The sequence below is a fragment of the Grus americana genome, chromosome 2 (genome assembly GCF_028858705.1).
Source record: "Grus americana isolate bGruAme1 chromosome 2, bGruAme1.mat, whole genome shotgun sequence".
Taxonomy (NCBI): Eukaryota; Metazoa; Chordata; class Aves; order Gruiformes; family Gruidae; genus Grus; species Grus americana.
The window spans coordinates 14,764,441-14,780,190 of NC_072853.1; the positions used below are offsets into that span (position 1 = coordinate 14,764,441).

At 42.6% G+C, this 15,750-nt stretch overlaps 1 protein-coding gene across 4 annotated transcripts in view; it reads right to left on the minus strand.

The window, feature by feature from the left end:
* DEPTOR (DEP domain containing MTOR interacting protein) overlaps window positions 1-15,750 on the minus strand; it is a 76,445-nt gene that overhangs the window by 12,947 nt on the left and 47,748 nt on the right. For 2 of the 4 annotated variants that reach the window (XM_054816129.1, XM_054816128.1), the window contains 4 exons: window positions 12,122-12,307; window positions 11,351-11,485; window positions 8,171-8,241; window positions 7,401-7,505 (listed from right to left, as the gene is read on the minus strand). In XM_054816129.1, coding sequence (XP_054672104.1) covers window positions 7,401-7,505; window positions 8,171-8,241; window positions 11,351-11,485; window positions 12,122-12,307 — 497 coding nt within the window. Of the gene's footprint in view, window positions 1-4,200; window positions 5,185-7,400; window positions 7,506-8,170; window positions 8,242-11,350; window positions 11,486-12,121; window positions 12,308-15,750 lie in introns of those variants that run through there. The other 2 variants (XM_054816130.1, XM_054816131.1) reach the window with 2 other exon arrangements.

The following is a 15,750-nucleotide window of genomic DNA, read 5'->3' on the forward strand; positions in this document are numbered from 1 at the left end:
TGGCTTTAAAAGAACCAGAATGCCATACTTAAGAGTCTAATGGTTTATTAGTGGAAAACAGAGCAAAATAGAGGAGAATTTTGGTAAAGATTAGCAGAGATTAGAATATGGTAGTACTGAAAATAGAAAGTCTCTACTCCCAGAACAGTTACAACCTGGGCAGGGCAGTATGTCACAAAGAAAGTATTTGGGGTGAATACAAGCAGAAATTTGTCATCAGGAGCAGGAGGAGGATGGCTTAGAAAGAGGACAACTGTACCAACTGAAGTTTGAAGCTCAGTGGAGCCTGTGACGGTGTAACATTGCTGCGTGGGAGTCGGTAGATCCAGTCTGTAAATTTGGATCCATGTGTTGCTCTGAGATTGGAAAACCTGGACCACATGCTGTGAACCACAGCCCCAGGAGACACAAGGAAATGTTAGCAAACCTGGAGGTTTTTTCATTCGTACTGGTACCAAATTGGATCTATTCATCAAACTTTTTCATTATGTCAGAGTTGTTGACATTTTTCCATCTGTCTAATCCCACAGTACTTTACAAGAATATCTATGTATTCTGGTAGGAAAATGGTCAACGTAGTTGTACAGAGGGTTTGTGACAGGGTAAAGAAGAGAATCCAAATCCAAATTGTGTCTTCCATGTGGCCACCATGGGGCAGGTTCCACCAGAAGGCCAGTGGTACAGTGGCACTAAGATAGTCTCCTGTAACTCGGAGAGGTCCAACAAGGATAGGGCTTCCACCATGGAAGAGGAATAAAGCAGACTGAGTTGCTGGTGCAGCAAAGGGGCAGAAGAAAGACCGATTCACAGCTCATCCAATGCTGCACTGGGATTCCCAAAGGCGAGGGGAAAGGGGGACTGCTGAGAAAACATTTGATGATTTCCATCAATCTAAAGACACTGTGCTAATGCAAAGGATGATCAAGGCCATAAGGACTCTGTTGTTGCACAGTAGTATTCTGTAATGAAAGCAAAGGGAAGATTTGCCAAACCTGGTCTCCTTTTGGCAACCAGACAAAGTTCTGGCAGTGACGCACAATGCAGCTCCCAAAATCACATCTGCCTTCAGTAAGAGAAGACCCTAGTTGGTGAGAAGGCTGAATTCACAAAATCTCAGACAAGAGGAGATGGGTACGATGCAGCCCGCTGCCCAGTACTCATAGAACTATGTTATTATCATAATTTTGATGGCAATATAATAATCCCACTATTGTTAGAGTACCGGGGTTTTAGGGTAGGTCCAACCTATTGAAAAGTGGTGACAGGACTCACTCTAAAAAATTTGGGACCTACTCAATGAGGTTAATTAAACACACCCACTGGAAACGGAACCTTTGGGACAGTTACAGAGGCATCACGGCAGCTCACCAGCAAACTCCTTGAGCAAATGATGACCACAGAACAAAAAGAAAGGCAGGCGCAGAGTAGGAACACCCAGGCACAGATTCATGCATCAATCGGGAAAGCATGGTGATTGCTATACATGCTGTTAAATGGCTGTCAAGGACAACCAACCACTATTCCATTTTTCATGTTGATGGCAGAGTTGAGTATTTTCACATTCACAAATATTTGATCTCTTCCAACTTCTGTTGAATCATCATGCTACTGACTAACACAGCTGCCTTACTAATTTTTCTTTAGAGTCTTTTAGAAAGATTTCTGCTAGGGATTAAATAAATAAAAAAATAGTATCCAAGCTGTTGACCATTATGTTCTTACTACGCTCTTAACATGTCCTAATGTGACAACCACTCTTTTAAGCATGACTTACAAGATGTTCAAGGCTAATGGCTACCCTCCTCAGCTCACTCTCTCCGATCTCTGTGAGGGATAGTAGCACAAAAAATCTAAGGTTCTGGTTAAAGCTGCATAAAGACAAAGACAGAGCTACTACTTGTTTGAATTTTCTTTGGTTTTGCAAAACCAGAGTTGATTTTATGGTAAAATATCAAATCTGATTTCTTAACATTAGATTTCTCTAAAGTCATAGGTGCTTGAATACAGCTTCCATATTTCTATGGAGGAGGATGGACATTTATGTTACAGTTTATAATTATATACTATCAGAAAATGAGGCACTCACTTACGGACATGTGTTTGAAACTTATATACACATTTATATTCAAGCCCTACAGTAGTGGCATTCATCGCATGCAATGCTATGCACATTTAGCTCTGCTGTTTCTCTATTTATGGACAAGCTATGAAAGCAGTTTGTCAGCAAGTTTTTCTGAGTGTTCACATTACCAAGTACATTCATTCTGAATTCACTCTAATGTAATTATCAAATTCAGCAGTGAGCTGATAACACAGCTAAAGGAAAATACCAACCTGCCCCTGTGTTTTCATGCTGTAATTGAAAACAGATGGCAACTCGCGTAATTTATGCTTTTCTACATTCAGTAACATGTTGGTATAAGATAAGAATTCTAAGACTGAATTGCATCTGCTTCAACAACACCATATGCTAGTGCACAGTATAAATATTTATCTAAATCTACTTCATCTTCTCATTTAAAGCTCAGTCACAGGACAGAGTGAAAGTACCCTTCGGATACCTTCAATTAGCACTGGAGCATCTCCCCAGTGCTCTAAAGAGTTAGAGTCCCAGCACAAAACACTGAAGGAACTTCCCTTTCCTAAGCTTCATGGAAAAGGTTAAACGGAGGCATGTTTGTTGTGCCTTATTTATATAATATAAATCCCAGTCTTTAAGCTCCCACTAGGCTGCCTTTAGCTTTTCTACTTTTCCCACTATCCTGTAAAACATTGGAGATTTGCCACAGCCATAAATGGGATATTTTTTCCTGGGGGAATAATCTATTTTATTTAGGATTTTATCTTGCTTGTCAAACAGTTAAGCAATGACCAGTTTTGAGGTCAGATTGGCAAGGACCATGGAGTGGGTTTTGCGTTTCCCTGCAGCATGGTTCAACCTCCCGAGAATTTCACAGTTCAAATTCTTCCTATTGCAGGAATTGAAGGCACTGCCGATTCCTCTGCCATCACATGCTTTTGGGTTGCTTTTTCCCCCACTTGGCACCTTATAATGCATAGCTTTCAGTCCTTTATGTTACAAGCCTGTAATATTTTGTGACTGTGGCAGTATTTGGACTTTGAGGACTAATCAGACGGTACTTAGGTTCCTCTGATTGCAGGGAGACTGGGCGTGATGACCTCAATGGGCCTTACAATCCGCTCCATGAAACAGTGGCTACTCAATTACACTTGAGATTTGGCTCTTCTTCTGCTCGTGAAATCATTTGAGAACCTGGACCTGAAATAATAATTTGTGAATGCAGAAAATGATGGCACAGGCAGAAAAATTATGAGGCTGACCTCCTCCCTGTGCCAGCTTTTAAAGATCAGAAGGAGAGCAGAACCTCACTGAAATGATCCTGGGTGTATACCGTAATCCCCAGGCAGAGCTCGGAAGGGGTCGGTACCAGTGATCATGCGTGGTCCCCCAAAATCCCTGCTACTCATGGAAATGAAGAAGAATTAGAAAAGGGTAGAAAAGCTTGAGTGGCTGTTGGCATTTTCTATGAAACAAAGATCTTAGGTGTAACAGCTATAAATACTAATTTGCTTAAAATCAGTTTAGGGAATGAGATACTCTTTAGCATTCCTCAATGGTTAGAGCTGGGCACTGATTTCTCCAGCCAAAGGGAAGAACAGATAATCGGCAAAATGAGTGATTAATTTGTTTCTTTCACAAGCCTCCCAGTAAGCTAGGTCTGCCTGTTTTGTCACACTGTTGCAGTGATGTCACACTAAATAACAACGTGTGATGCATAATTTAAGTAATTAGTTTGAAGTCAAGTTGCGTAACTTCTCAAAGAAAACTTGTACCTTAAAACCAGAAATTAACTTACAGAATAAAACACTGAAAAAGGGGAAAAGCATTACCCTGACAACAAGTGGAAACATTTAGCAGTGTCATCTGCAGAGACCTGAATTTTGCAGCCAGGCAGTATTGAATATTAAAGCAACCTGGGAACTTCAAAATCCTGCTGTTCTTGTCTTCCACTGCTGACGACAGCAGACAGCAAAACAGAGCTGCAAATAACTTAGAAGTACGCATCGCAACACTGACTCCTTTCATAGCCCCGCGCCGCCTCCAGCTCCCACTTGTTAATGTGCTTACAGCAACCACGCTCTTCACAACGCTGTCACAGGCAACCGCACTTCAACAAACCAGGTCTAAAAATACTTTAATAAAGCTAATTGACAAGATATTTATTAAATTATTTGCTCCAATTCATACTTGAAACCTCAGGGTGTAAATGGTAATCCTGTTTACCAGTCCCAGAAGACTTGAAGCCAAAACCATTACACCCTCTCACACGTCTTCCGCAGACCATGCTAGTAGGGATTTTCTCAGAATTAAATTGAAAATTCCTCCAGAAGAGGATGTATAATGCGATAGCAAGCGCTGCCACGCAGAGGTGCACGTGTGCGACGGAGACCCGTGCATCCCAGGCGCCCAGCGCCGTGCCCACCACACAGTCGCTGCGTGTGGCCAGAGCTCTGTCCCAGGCTCATTGAGATTTCTCCTCAGACTCCCAATTCACAGTGCCTTGGAGCCGGCCAGGAACCCCGCCAAGGTCAGACTGAAAGCAAGACCCCACAAAGTCCTTCAGGTAGGTTGAGCCTGTAATCTTTACCGCTTTATATAATACATGGTAGAGTTTTAAGTGCGCAAAGTGAGCTCCTACAATGAGATTGTAGGCAGCAGTCCTCTTGCAACAATTTGTCCAGTGTAATGCAGAGATGGGAATATAGTCTTCTCCAAGAGAGATAAGCGTAAAATCACAAGCTTTACAAATAAAGACACTTCCAAAAACGATTACACTGGATACATCTCCTTAGCAGGAAAAACCCTGCTGCTACTGCCAAGAACTTCTCTACAAACTGCAACGCCAAGTCTTGGCTCTTCTTCAAATTCTTGCCCTTTTCATCATAGCCAACTTTCCTTGTTAGCGCTTCTTTGGTGCAGCACTCAGAGCAACGCTGGCAGACAAACGCCTCTTGCACCAACCCACCAGAAGTTACCGTGCCCAACAGTCTATTTTCAAAGTGCCCCTCCTGCAGCTTCCACACACAGGAAGGTTTATTTTCAAGGAGCTGTCATCTAAAGCCTGTCATACGATTCCTTTAAACTTGCCAGATTGAAGAATTCTGTAAACAGATGGATTAAGTGACATAGATTTTTAAAAATTTCAAATACTGCACTATAATTTACATACCTATTGCCATGGGAATACCTCAACAAAACTCCTTATTTTCAAAGAAAACCAGCATTTCTTCACCAGAAGAATTCAGCATTTCTGAAAATGGAGTGACAATTTTGGTGTCTATATGAGGACCCTACTCATATATGGCCATAATGCTTTATGTGCAATTCTGCTCTGAAGAGCGATGTTATATAAAGATAGCACCTTTGTAAATAATCAGATTTGTCCTTCGTGCAAATGCAAGGCCACAGATCCCAGTTTTACTGCCTAAAATACTGTTTGCTCCCCTCAGCACAGCAGACTATTTTACATTCTTATGTCTTAAATGGTTTAGGTAAACCTCTGTAACCTCATCAGAGTACACGAACACATGGAAGACACAAGGACATCATTTGGTCCATAAAACCAGTTTCAGAGGTGAAATATGAAAGAACCGAATGCCCTACTGTGTAGACACAGGGCTGTCAGCATGAAACCAAAAGTAAGAACAAACCAAAGCCCCACAATATTCAGCTCTAAGCTGCTGAGTGCAGAAGTGAAATCTCTAAGATTATACATATGACACCACAGTGTTATTTTTACAAGTCAGGTTTCAGAATAGATCTCCTTTATTGCTGGCTGCTATATTCAGAGAGTAAAAGATGCTGCAAAGTACTAAACTCCCAAGTTCAGGATCTAGAACATATAAATGAATAAATTCATTATTTTTAAATTTAAGTCCCTTAAATTTTAGACAGGATTATTATTGGAAATTATACTCATCATATAAAAATTGCAACTGTATATTATATTTAGGTATTGTATGAAACATATAAAAAAATTCCAGCTTCCTCATGAATCAAGCTGTTTGCCAGCAGGATGTGTCAGGGTGCTGCATGCACCAAAAGGCTCTGCCGCTGCCCTTCCCCTTCCCTGGGGTTCGCCTGCCCGTGCTCAAAAACAGTAAATGTTTCAAAGACAGGATGTTCTTGCAAGTTTTGTTTAAAAAAAACCCCAAACCAGCCCAGCAGCAGGACATGTGAAACCCCTGTATTGCATTTGCTAAGGAGGGTGCCACGGCAGGTCTGGCAGCAGGCGGTGGGCAGGATCGCATCCCTGGAGTCGTGGCAGCACACGCTGCCTCTAGCTTGGTGGGTGTGAACGTATGGGTGAGAGACAGCTGGCTGAGTGTGATGGGAAAGGGAGACGAGTCAGAAGGCAGGACAAAATTTGTGGCAAACTGGGCTGCATGTGGAATACAGCTGAAACCTTCATCTGTGTTGTTACTGTACAATAAAACATGACATAAACTGATAATTTAATCTTTGTGTCTGGCCCAGCCTGGACATTGGAGTAGGTGTAGCAGCTAGTTTCTCTTTCTTGCTTTTATCTGTAATTGGCATAATGCTTTGCTTTTATTTTCCCCACAGTACAAGACATGATTAATTCCCAGATATATGCAGGATGTGATCCAAACCTGCAGGTAAGTCCATAGGCTCTGCATTAGCAGTACAAAAGCCTTCATGTGGAATTTGTATTTATTTATTCTTAAATCGTGTATGAAACTGTTTCAACTCTTTATGACATATGAAAGTATCATACATTTCTCTTTCCAAAATGTTTTGAATCTTAGCTGCCTTACAGTGAACAACGGGTTATGCTAGCTTCGCTTGCAATAGGTGTCTGACTTTGCCCTTTGCCTCTTCCTATATAGGCAAAGTCCAGAAGCTGTGTACCCGCAGCCACATAAATTGCAAAGAGGGAAGCTAAAATTGTACAGAGTTGGAAAAAGGTGAAAATACAAAAAAAAAAAAAAAAACCAAAAACCAAAACCCCAAAACATCACCACCACCAAAAGCAGCCAAAAACCAAACCCCAAACAAACAAAAATACCCCAAAAACCCAACAACGACCAAAGAAGGGAAAGGATCAAGAAAGCAACTTGGAAAGGATAAATGAGTTTCATGCGGAAAAGGGACTTGAAGAATCTCAAGGACAGAAGAAAAGACGGAGGACGGGGGTGAGAGGCAGCAGAACTCACTGGGCACAAATGCCTGAAACTGAGACAAAGATACTCAATCCTGGAGACAGAAGCACCTCTCCCTCCCCAAGCACGGGCAGCCCAAGACCTTCATGAGCAGCACAAACACCTCTGCAAATTGTCCCAAACTGAAAACCCACCTTCATCCCAGCCGCGGCTGCCGGCCCGCTGGGGTCCACGGCCTGGATGTGGCAGGGCTTGCTCCCCCGCACCACAAAGCCCCAGCCCACCGCGTCGCCGACGATCTGGAAACAGAGAACCAGGATGTAATCACCTTCAAGCAGCTTGGTGAAATTCAAGCAGATAACATCTACATGGTTCAAGGCATAATTTCAACGTCTCTATACTTCCAACACATGGTAAAGGACGTTGTGTAGAGGCTGCTGGATGGCTCATGGGAAAGGTTCTCTCCAAATGACTCCTCTTGCTTTTAATGAACTCTTTTTGTTGAACTAGGAGGCTGTAAGAAGCAATGCTTCCAATGACTAGGTTAAAAAAGGTCTTTACAGACAGGCTGTCTCTAATAGTGATTATGAACCAAAATTTTGTCCCATCATAGTCTAGATAGTCCTAAGTAGAAAACTTCAGTTTGGGTAGGTAATCCACTCCTGCAGTGCACGTATTACCAGAAGCACAAAGTCTAGATGAGTTTCTGTAATACAAATGTTACTGGCTTTATGTAATTTTACACTCCATTTAAGTCAGCAGTACTACATTGGCATAAAGACAGGATAAACAAGTGCAGAATCAGACCTGAAATGTGTGGAAGTACTGATAACGGAGTTTGGGATTTTAAAGTACAAACCTTAGCAAATGCAAATCAGCCCTAATTATCCCATCAGAAAATGTCTGTTTGGATTACCTTATGCATACAACATGCAGAAAATAAAGAAAAATACTGGAGACATACCGTAAAAGTTTTTCTTACGTATGGGGCTCCAGGCATCAAAAGCTCATCAGCAGTCACGGGTCTCTTTAATACTGTGGAGGTACATAAATGAATATTCAATATAAAAATTCCTCTGGAGTTTCTCCTAATAAATAAGATACAGCATTGGTATACAACATCTTTTTGGTCCCACTTCCCATACACTCTTTCAGTTCTTGCAGACTTGCTTGAAAGTAGTAAAAGAGCCAAGGAAAAGCCTGCGGAATAACTGACTGCACATGATGATATCTTTGGAAAATCGGGGCATTTAGCAAACAGACTTTGTTGTCTGCAATCCACTAACCGCTATCAGAAACATCAGAAATGGCTGTTCCCATGTCCAGTGTTGAAACAAGTGACCGACCTTCCTGACATGGAGCAGCTTTTCTTCCCGGCTCGCTCTGTGCATGTTGAGTGCTCTCTGCTATTTCATCTGAGTCAGGCTGGAATCACAGAATTAAGTAATAATAAAACTCTACTTGAGTCAGGGATTATCCCCAACAAAGACATTTCTGCAATTGTAGGCACAGACATCTAACTCCATCCTATCCAGGGACAGCCTACGTAACCTGTAGCTGGCTGGGATTTCACATGAAAGGAAATACCAGTGAGTTTCTGCAGGTGATTCTCCATGGCCTTGCAATGCATTGGGATAATTTTCCTCTGAACAAAGTAAATGCAAAGTTCTGCCAAATCAAATTGTTACTGTTCTGTGTACCATTTTTTATCTGCCTAGAAATGCTTCACAAGATGGAGGACAAGGGAAAGATATATGTTGTTCACTGTATTTGCCTGCTTCACTTCTAAAATTACGGCAGCTTTTCTTTTAGTGATAAATAATTTTGATGTTGTCTGCCTTTTCAGTCACAGGTGGAAGACAAAATTTCCCACAGATGGTATTCGAAGACGTTCATGAGTTTCTTAATGACATTCATGGGATCAGGGAGAATTCTAGCATATAAACCAATAAGTATTTTTTTTTACTTTCCCATGGATTTTGTCAAACTGTCGTTTAGCCAGCATTACACTTTGCAGAGCATGCCTGGTCAAGATAAAAAACCTGAGTGAGTAAGCTCCTTCAACGAGTCAGAATCAGGGACAATCACCCATGCGGGACTCCCTTGCGTGCCTCCCTTCATTGTACCTCCAGAATTATTTTTTTTGTTTGATGATTGTTTTTCTACATGACCGGTCAAGTCATGACCTGGGGTTTTTTTAAGTGTTTGCCTGCAAGAGAACTCATCTGACAATAAATATACCTCTGCCTCGTGTTTATTAGCACGCAGTTCGGCAACATGCTCTGGGTCTGGATAGCAGGAAACTATTTGTGAAAAAAATCACTTTATAGTCCAGCAAAGGATTAAGAATTCCTCTGTAACATTTACATCTGATGGCCTTATGTTAACCTAAGCGAGATGACGTGTGGATCTGTACCTGTGCTATGGGAGAAATTACCCTACGTTGCTGGTAATTGTGTAATTCTTAAAAATAAGTCTGTTTATAAGCCCATTGCTGTCTTCTTTCAAATATGAGTCTGTTAAAGCTATTCAGAGTTTGAAAACTGGTCCTAAGGGAGAATTTCTTTTAAAAAAAAAAGAATTTATGCAAGGGCAACATCAGCCTATACTTTTTCTTCCAGTAATCAGCTGCATTAAAATAAACTTGTTCTCACTACTCATGGTTTGACACTTCATATATAATCAGAACCATAAATGAACGGAATAGTTGGCATACTTCAGATAACACACACATTTATGGATAGCGCAAGAATGCTGTTTTATCTGTCCTGGAATATTTTCCAGGATGTAATTAATGATGTACTGGGGCCAAAGAGCTCCTCATACAAAACCTGTCAGCGTTTCTGGGAACTATACCTGAGAGATAGTTTGCCAAAACATGATACTGTGGCCCTCTTCATATAGAGGCAAACCTGTAACATGTAGGGGTAAACACATCGGAAGGTGGTGCCCAATACCCAACAGCAATGTACTCCAAGGATGCCACGACCCCCAAGCTGGACAGCAGGTCTGGTGTTATGGCTTCTGGGCATGCAGTCCTGCTGAGTCCTTCCAATTATTTTAATTTAAAGCCTCATACTGAATTCCCAGCAGAGCCTAAGGAGAAGGAAGGAAATGTGCCAAAAGGAGAGAGAAAGAAAATATCCCCGTAACTACACCTCTCTTTCTGATGGCCGCTCTGCACATCAGGACTGAAATGCGCTTTAGCTTGCTCATCTCCGGAGTAAATTCTCCATGTTTTGATGAGGATTCATACAGTGCTTGAGGCACTCCCTAGAAATCACTTCAAATGCCAGCATCCCTTTGAAAGCAAAGCTTACACAGATCCACCGAAGCCTTCCCCTGCTGCACAACACTCCCCAGACCATCAGCAGAGACCCGCTAAAATTCAAATAATAAGAAGCAGAAAGGGCAGCGGGGACTCTGCTCTGAAATTCAGGGCCGTTTCTGAGGGAAACAGAGAGGCTGAAACAATACCTATCCTGGTCTGTTTTCCCCTTCCCAGATGTACAGTAAGAAACAATTTTAAGTGAGCCGTGGAAGAATGGGTGTGTTTAACCTTGCAGCGTGGGATAGGAAATCCTTTCAAAAGGAAAATAAGCTTCAACCCTACTTTTACCTTCCTAAACAGACCGGTGTAAGACCTAAACAAACAAAAATGTTGAAATGGTCCCTGACAGGCTGAAACAATGCCGCCTCTTTTTTTAGAGGCTGCTGTTTTCTGAGCTGTGTTATTTCATAGCAACTGAAGCGGCCACTGGATAGTTAAACTCTCCCCTGACTTGCGCTGAAGGAATGTCTCTAGGAGGAGATTTGAATCGGTTCAGAGCTTGGCAATGAAGAGGCAAATCGTGGTCCCTGACTGCATGTCCTCCTAAGAGATAAACTGCAGCTCAAACCACAATTATGGGCTTGATGCAGAGATTATTGGAGGCAGACGCCTGGCTTGTGTTCAGCAGGACTTCAGGCTAAGGAGATGATAATAGTCCCCTCTGGCCTACAAAACCTGTGATGCTGTGAATTTTTAATGTATCCTTGAAAAGATGAACTTAGACGCGATGCTAGGCATTCTTCACGTCTCCTTCTCCCCAAACAGATGTCTGTGCCCTGGCTCCTGTGCGTCATCAGTGACCCTGGTGCTCACCAGATTTGGGGTTGCAGAGCACAGGGGGGCTGCTGCTGAGCGTTGGGCTACTGCTGAAGTACCCGCTGCTGCCACAGCTACTCATGCTGCTCCTCCGTACTGCCGACACGATCTTTATCTCCTTGGTGGGACTCACTACAAACGGAGAGAAAATACAGAAAGGGAACCGGTATCAATTATTGAGCCCATTTCCTTGGTTTCTTTAAAACAAGAGCAATAAGCCATGCTTTCGCTGACAACACAGGCAAGGGGTTAGTGTGTTTTCCATGGTTAGAAGTGTCATTGCATGACTATGATATACTCATATATATTGCAGCGAACATGACAGTTGAACTGCTCCCATGGCAGTGTCTTCTATTAGGCATTTCCATATAGGGAAATAATTTTTTTCCATTTTTCCTACTACTTCCTATTTATGCTTTTGGTTCTCGCTCGATATTGCTGTACAGCAAATGCTGCAGGACCTCTTCCCCTCACTCTTACTCTTCTTGAAAACTCCACATAAAATATATGACTAGTTACTTTGGGCTTGGGGGCTTTTTAACCCGTTCTGTTTGTTCATGGACACTGATTTTTGATCAGCATCTGACATGCTATTGATACAGGAGCTAAAAATTTGATAAATTGAGTGAATGGACAATCTCTATGAGCAGGGACACATGATACCCTGCCCTGCTTTTTTCAGATAACCACTACAACCCCTTGTCTGAAAAGGATTGTTTAACATCCCATGGAGTCGCCCTACAGACAGCAGTATAGTTGATGAGTCACCTGAGAGAAAACTGGTGTGTTTTCTGTTGTCATGGTTCTGCTTGCGCAGGCAAAACGGGCTGTCGTGGCTTTCTGGCATCAAGCGAGATTTCTCAGTGAGGAGCTCCATTAATCGTCGCCGCCGGCGGAAATTCATTCTGCACTGGTAGAGCAAGCTGCTGTCCATAAAATGGTGCTTGTTGGACACTGGGAAAAGAAGTGGATAGAAAGTCCATGCCTGGTAGGACTGAAATGAGAGCATACCTATCTGCAATGTGTGCACTGCCCGCCTCGGTGCAAGGAAGCAAAACCCAGAGCTCCCCCCTGCAGACTCAGAAAAAGGAGGAAGGTGGTCAGCTTCATGCAGGTAGCTTCAATATACAGGCTTTTATAGCGTCGATAACAAAGTAGAAACTTCTGTGGCCATTGCTGAGAGGAAGCTTTTACACTACCTTGATTAATGGCAAGCACTTCTTTTTGTCAAGTGGAAATGGAAGTACTTTATCTTTCCGTGACAGGTTGGATAATGGTCCATCTCCAGGCACGCTCCCTCTGGATGCCGTTTGGTGCTGCCGGTCACTACAAACCAGACTCAGCTCCTTACATGGATTTTTTTGTACATTCATCAGTCTAGGGCAGCCCCTGGGAGCTCTGACTGACTACCTCGTTCCGAGCTACGAGACCTGTGTATTTCCTCTGTCTTGTTCACCACAGACACCATGTCCCAGACACTTCCTGCAGGCCACTTCCTCCCCTTCGCACGGATACGCAAGGTTTGGGAACAGGCACCTGGCCAAAAAAACATTTCTTACATAATGAACAGAAGTCTTAATTACAACCTGTTTTGACACTGAGAGCAAATCCCAGGTTGCCGGTGTGAGAGCAAGAGCGCCGAGCCAACCCGCAGACTGCAGCATCGCTGTAACATCTGCGTGTTCGCTGCCGCTGATGCTGCATCTTAATAGCGATGAAAAGTCCAGCAGTTGGACGGAGCTCTGTGCCAGGTCCCAAAACTGCTCTGTCTCCTTCAGGGCTTGATCGCAGGAACTCCCTGCGTTAGTACTGCAGGATCTTAAATTGCTGCAGTAGATGTTTTGGCGGCGTTTTCTCTGTCTTCATCTAGTTCCTGCGATCACACTCCACAGAAATAATTTCCCACAGTTGACCTTTTCCATGAAGGATCTGAATTCTGGATTTACCTAGTTTATAAACTGCATTTCTTCCAATACTGAATCATAAGAACTGGTGGGTTATACATATTTATATGTGAAGTGTAAACAACAACATAGATATGCACTCAGACATCAGCCAAGTCTTACACTTCATTTGGCCTCAGCCTCCTACCACAGACACGGAAGTTTTGCCTTGCTCTTGGCTCTGCCCGGCACATGAGGTGCAAAAGCAGCAGAGCCCAAGGCGTCGCAGCAGATCCGGAGCCTGGAGCCATGCTGGCCCCCTCTGCCTTTGTCCTCATCCCCAACACACTCTTTCTAGCTCTCATCCCTTCGTAACGCCTCTGTGTATCTCAGACTGCTCTCCATGAGCCCCACAGAAGTACACCACGTACATGATAGCCTTGCGAAAAAGGCAGTATTTAGACATGAACTTCCAGGATGTCATTTGATGCGTGAGTTGAAGGAATAACTTCAAAGGGGAAAAAGCTCAGTCACCTTCTGCAGCAGCTGGTGGTCTCACAGAGAATATTCATGCCAGGGATGTCAAGTAAGTTATCATGATCTAGACAATAAAGAGACAATGGTCCTAGCCATGGTCCTCAGGGCACAGCCCTCTGTATGGATAGAGAAACCGCCATATGGGTCAGACTGTAAGTCCACCTTGCAAAGAAGCCTGTCTCTTGCTTGCCTGTGCCACTGTCAGAGAGGGGACACTGACTGTACAAGCGGACTTTTGCCTTTGGGACACAAGGAATAAGCAGGACACAGGAGCTCTCTGAACTGCACGTGCTTGTGCCCGAGCTGCCAGGCAGACCATCTGCTCCAGCGTCCCACAGTGTGGCCCAGGCTGGAGGGCATTTCTTAGAGTTTTGGAAGAAGGTAGAGTTTTGAAACACGACCTTTTTTCATGAATAAAGCAGAAAGATCATGCCAGTCAGCCAAACTGTGATGTTTCAAGTGCCATCTCCACAAAAGATGCCTGTTACCTCGATTGCCCAGTTCTGCTGAAGAGTTTCAGAAGAGCCAGTGCCACTTGGCTTCTCTCTGCTTCACTTTGGTGTTGAACCTCTTCTTTCCTCATACCAGCCGTATACATCCTCCATGAGCAAAATGGCTTTGCTAAGTCAAATTTAGCATTGCGAGCAATTCATTACTGTGTTCTGACCTGCTGCTGTGCTCAGCATTTTGGACACATATAGTACGCAATCCTATTAAACAACACTTCCTAACGATCACTGGTTTTGAAGAACGGAAATAGAGGAGGAGAGATTTGGAGACTTGCCTACATCCACAAAAGGATTTGCTATTAGAGGCAGAATTAATACGTAGGTGTTCACAGCTACTAGTTTCATTTTCAGACCACTGACACATTAAGTAAAAGCAGCGATATCTAGCAATATCCTATGACATTGTTAGAATAACCTGACGTAAATACAAAAACCTTCCTTTATTATTTTTTATGACATCTGAAAGAGTTCCCTGAAACTTAAAAAGACGAGCTCTGCTTATTCAGCACGCTACTGGGATTCATAACGTGGAGTGAGAGAGGGCCCCACAAATACTCACTCGGAAGCAGAATTACTGTTGCCAACCGTTTACAAAATAAGAAATATCAGTATGGTTTCTGATTCAAGTTAAATATTATGGCACTACAGTTCTTAAGTAAAACTACTCTGTTCTGTTTGTGTCATTAACTGAAGTGCTCTGCCAGTCTGCAGAAATTATGATAATCAGAGATCAACAAACAGCCGCGTTGCAGACATTGCAAAGCACTCTGAAATTCTGGAATAATCATTGACCATGAAACTACATAATATAAACTTTTTTATGCCAAGATACAGAGCGTATTTTAGAATAACAATACTTGTTTTGACTGAAATCTTGTAACATTATATACTTAAAATAGCGAAGCTTAGGTCTTACATTGAGGTAGTTCATCCCTGCTGGAACTATTTTAGTGCATGGAAGGGTGAATTTTTATACAATAAATGAATACAACTGGAAAAGGTAAGACCAATGGCTGTATGTTGTAAAATATTTGTATATGATTTACACATCAAAGGTTTGTAGCCAGAATGTTTATGACAAGTAGTATTAGTACAGAAACTGGAGTGCTCATTGATTTTCATAGTTTAATTTCTCATTTCTACTGAGAGTTCACATTTCATGTGAGTGTTAGAATAACAGCGTGCATCCTCAGTTTGAGCAAATAACTTATTTGTAGCACCATGTATCCTTTTTGCATATTCCTCAACTAAAAGGTAATATTTACGTGCATTTAAGGAGAAGCTAAAAAAATAAATAGTAGTAGTTAGCTCCAACTGCCTCCTTGTACATACAACATCAAATATCTCACCGAAATTACTGGTGTGCCCCATGGGGCTTTTATTTTTTTTTAATCATCAACTTTCTGACATACGCATGATTTGGGATAAAATTTCCATACAGGGACTCTGCCTAAGGGTGAGCGCATCC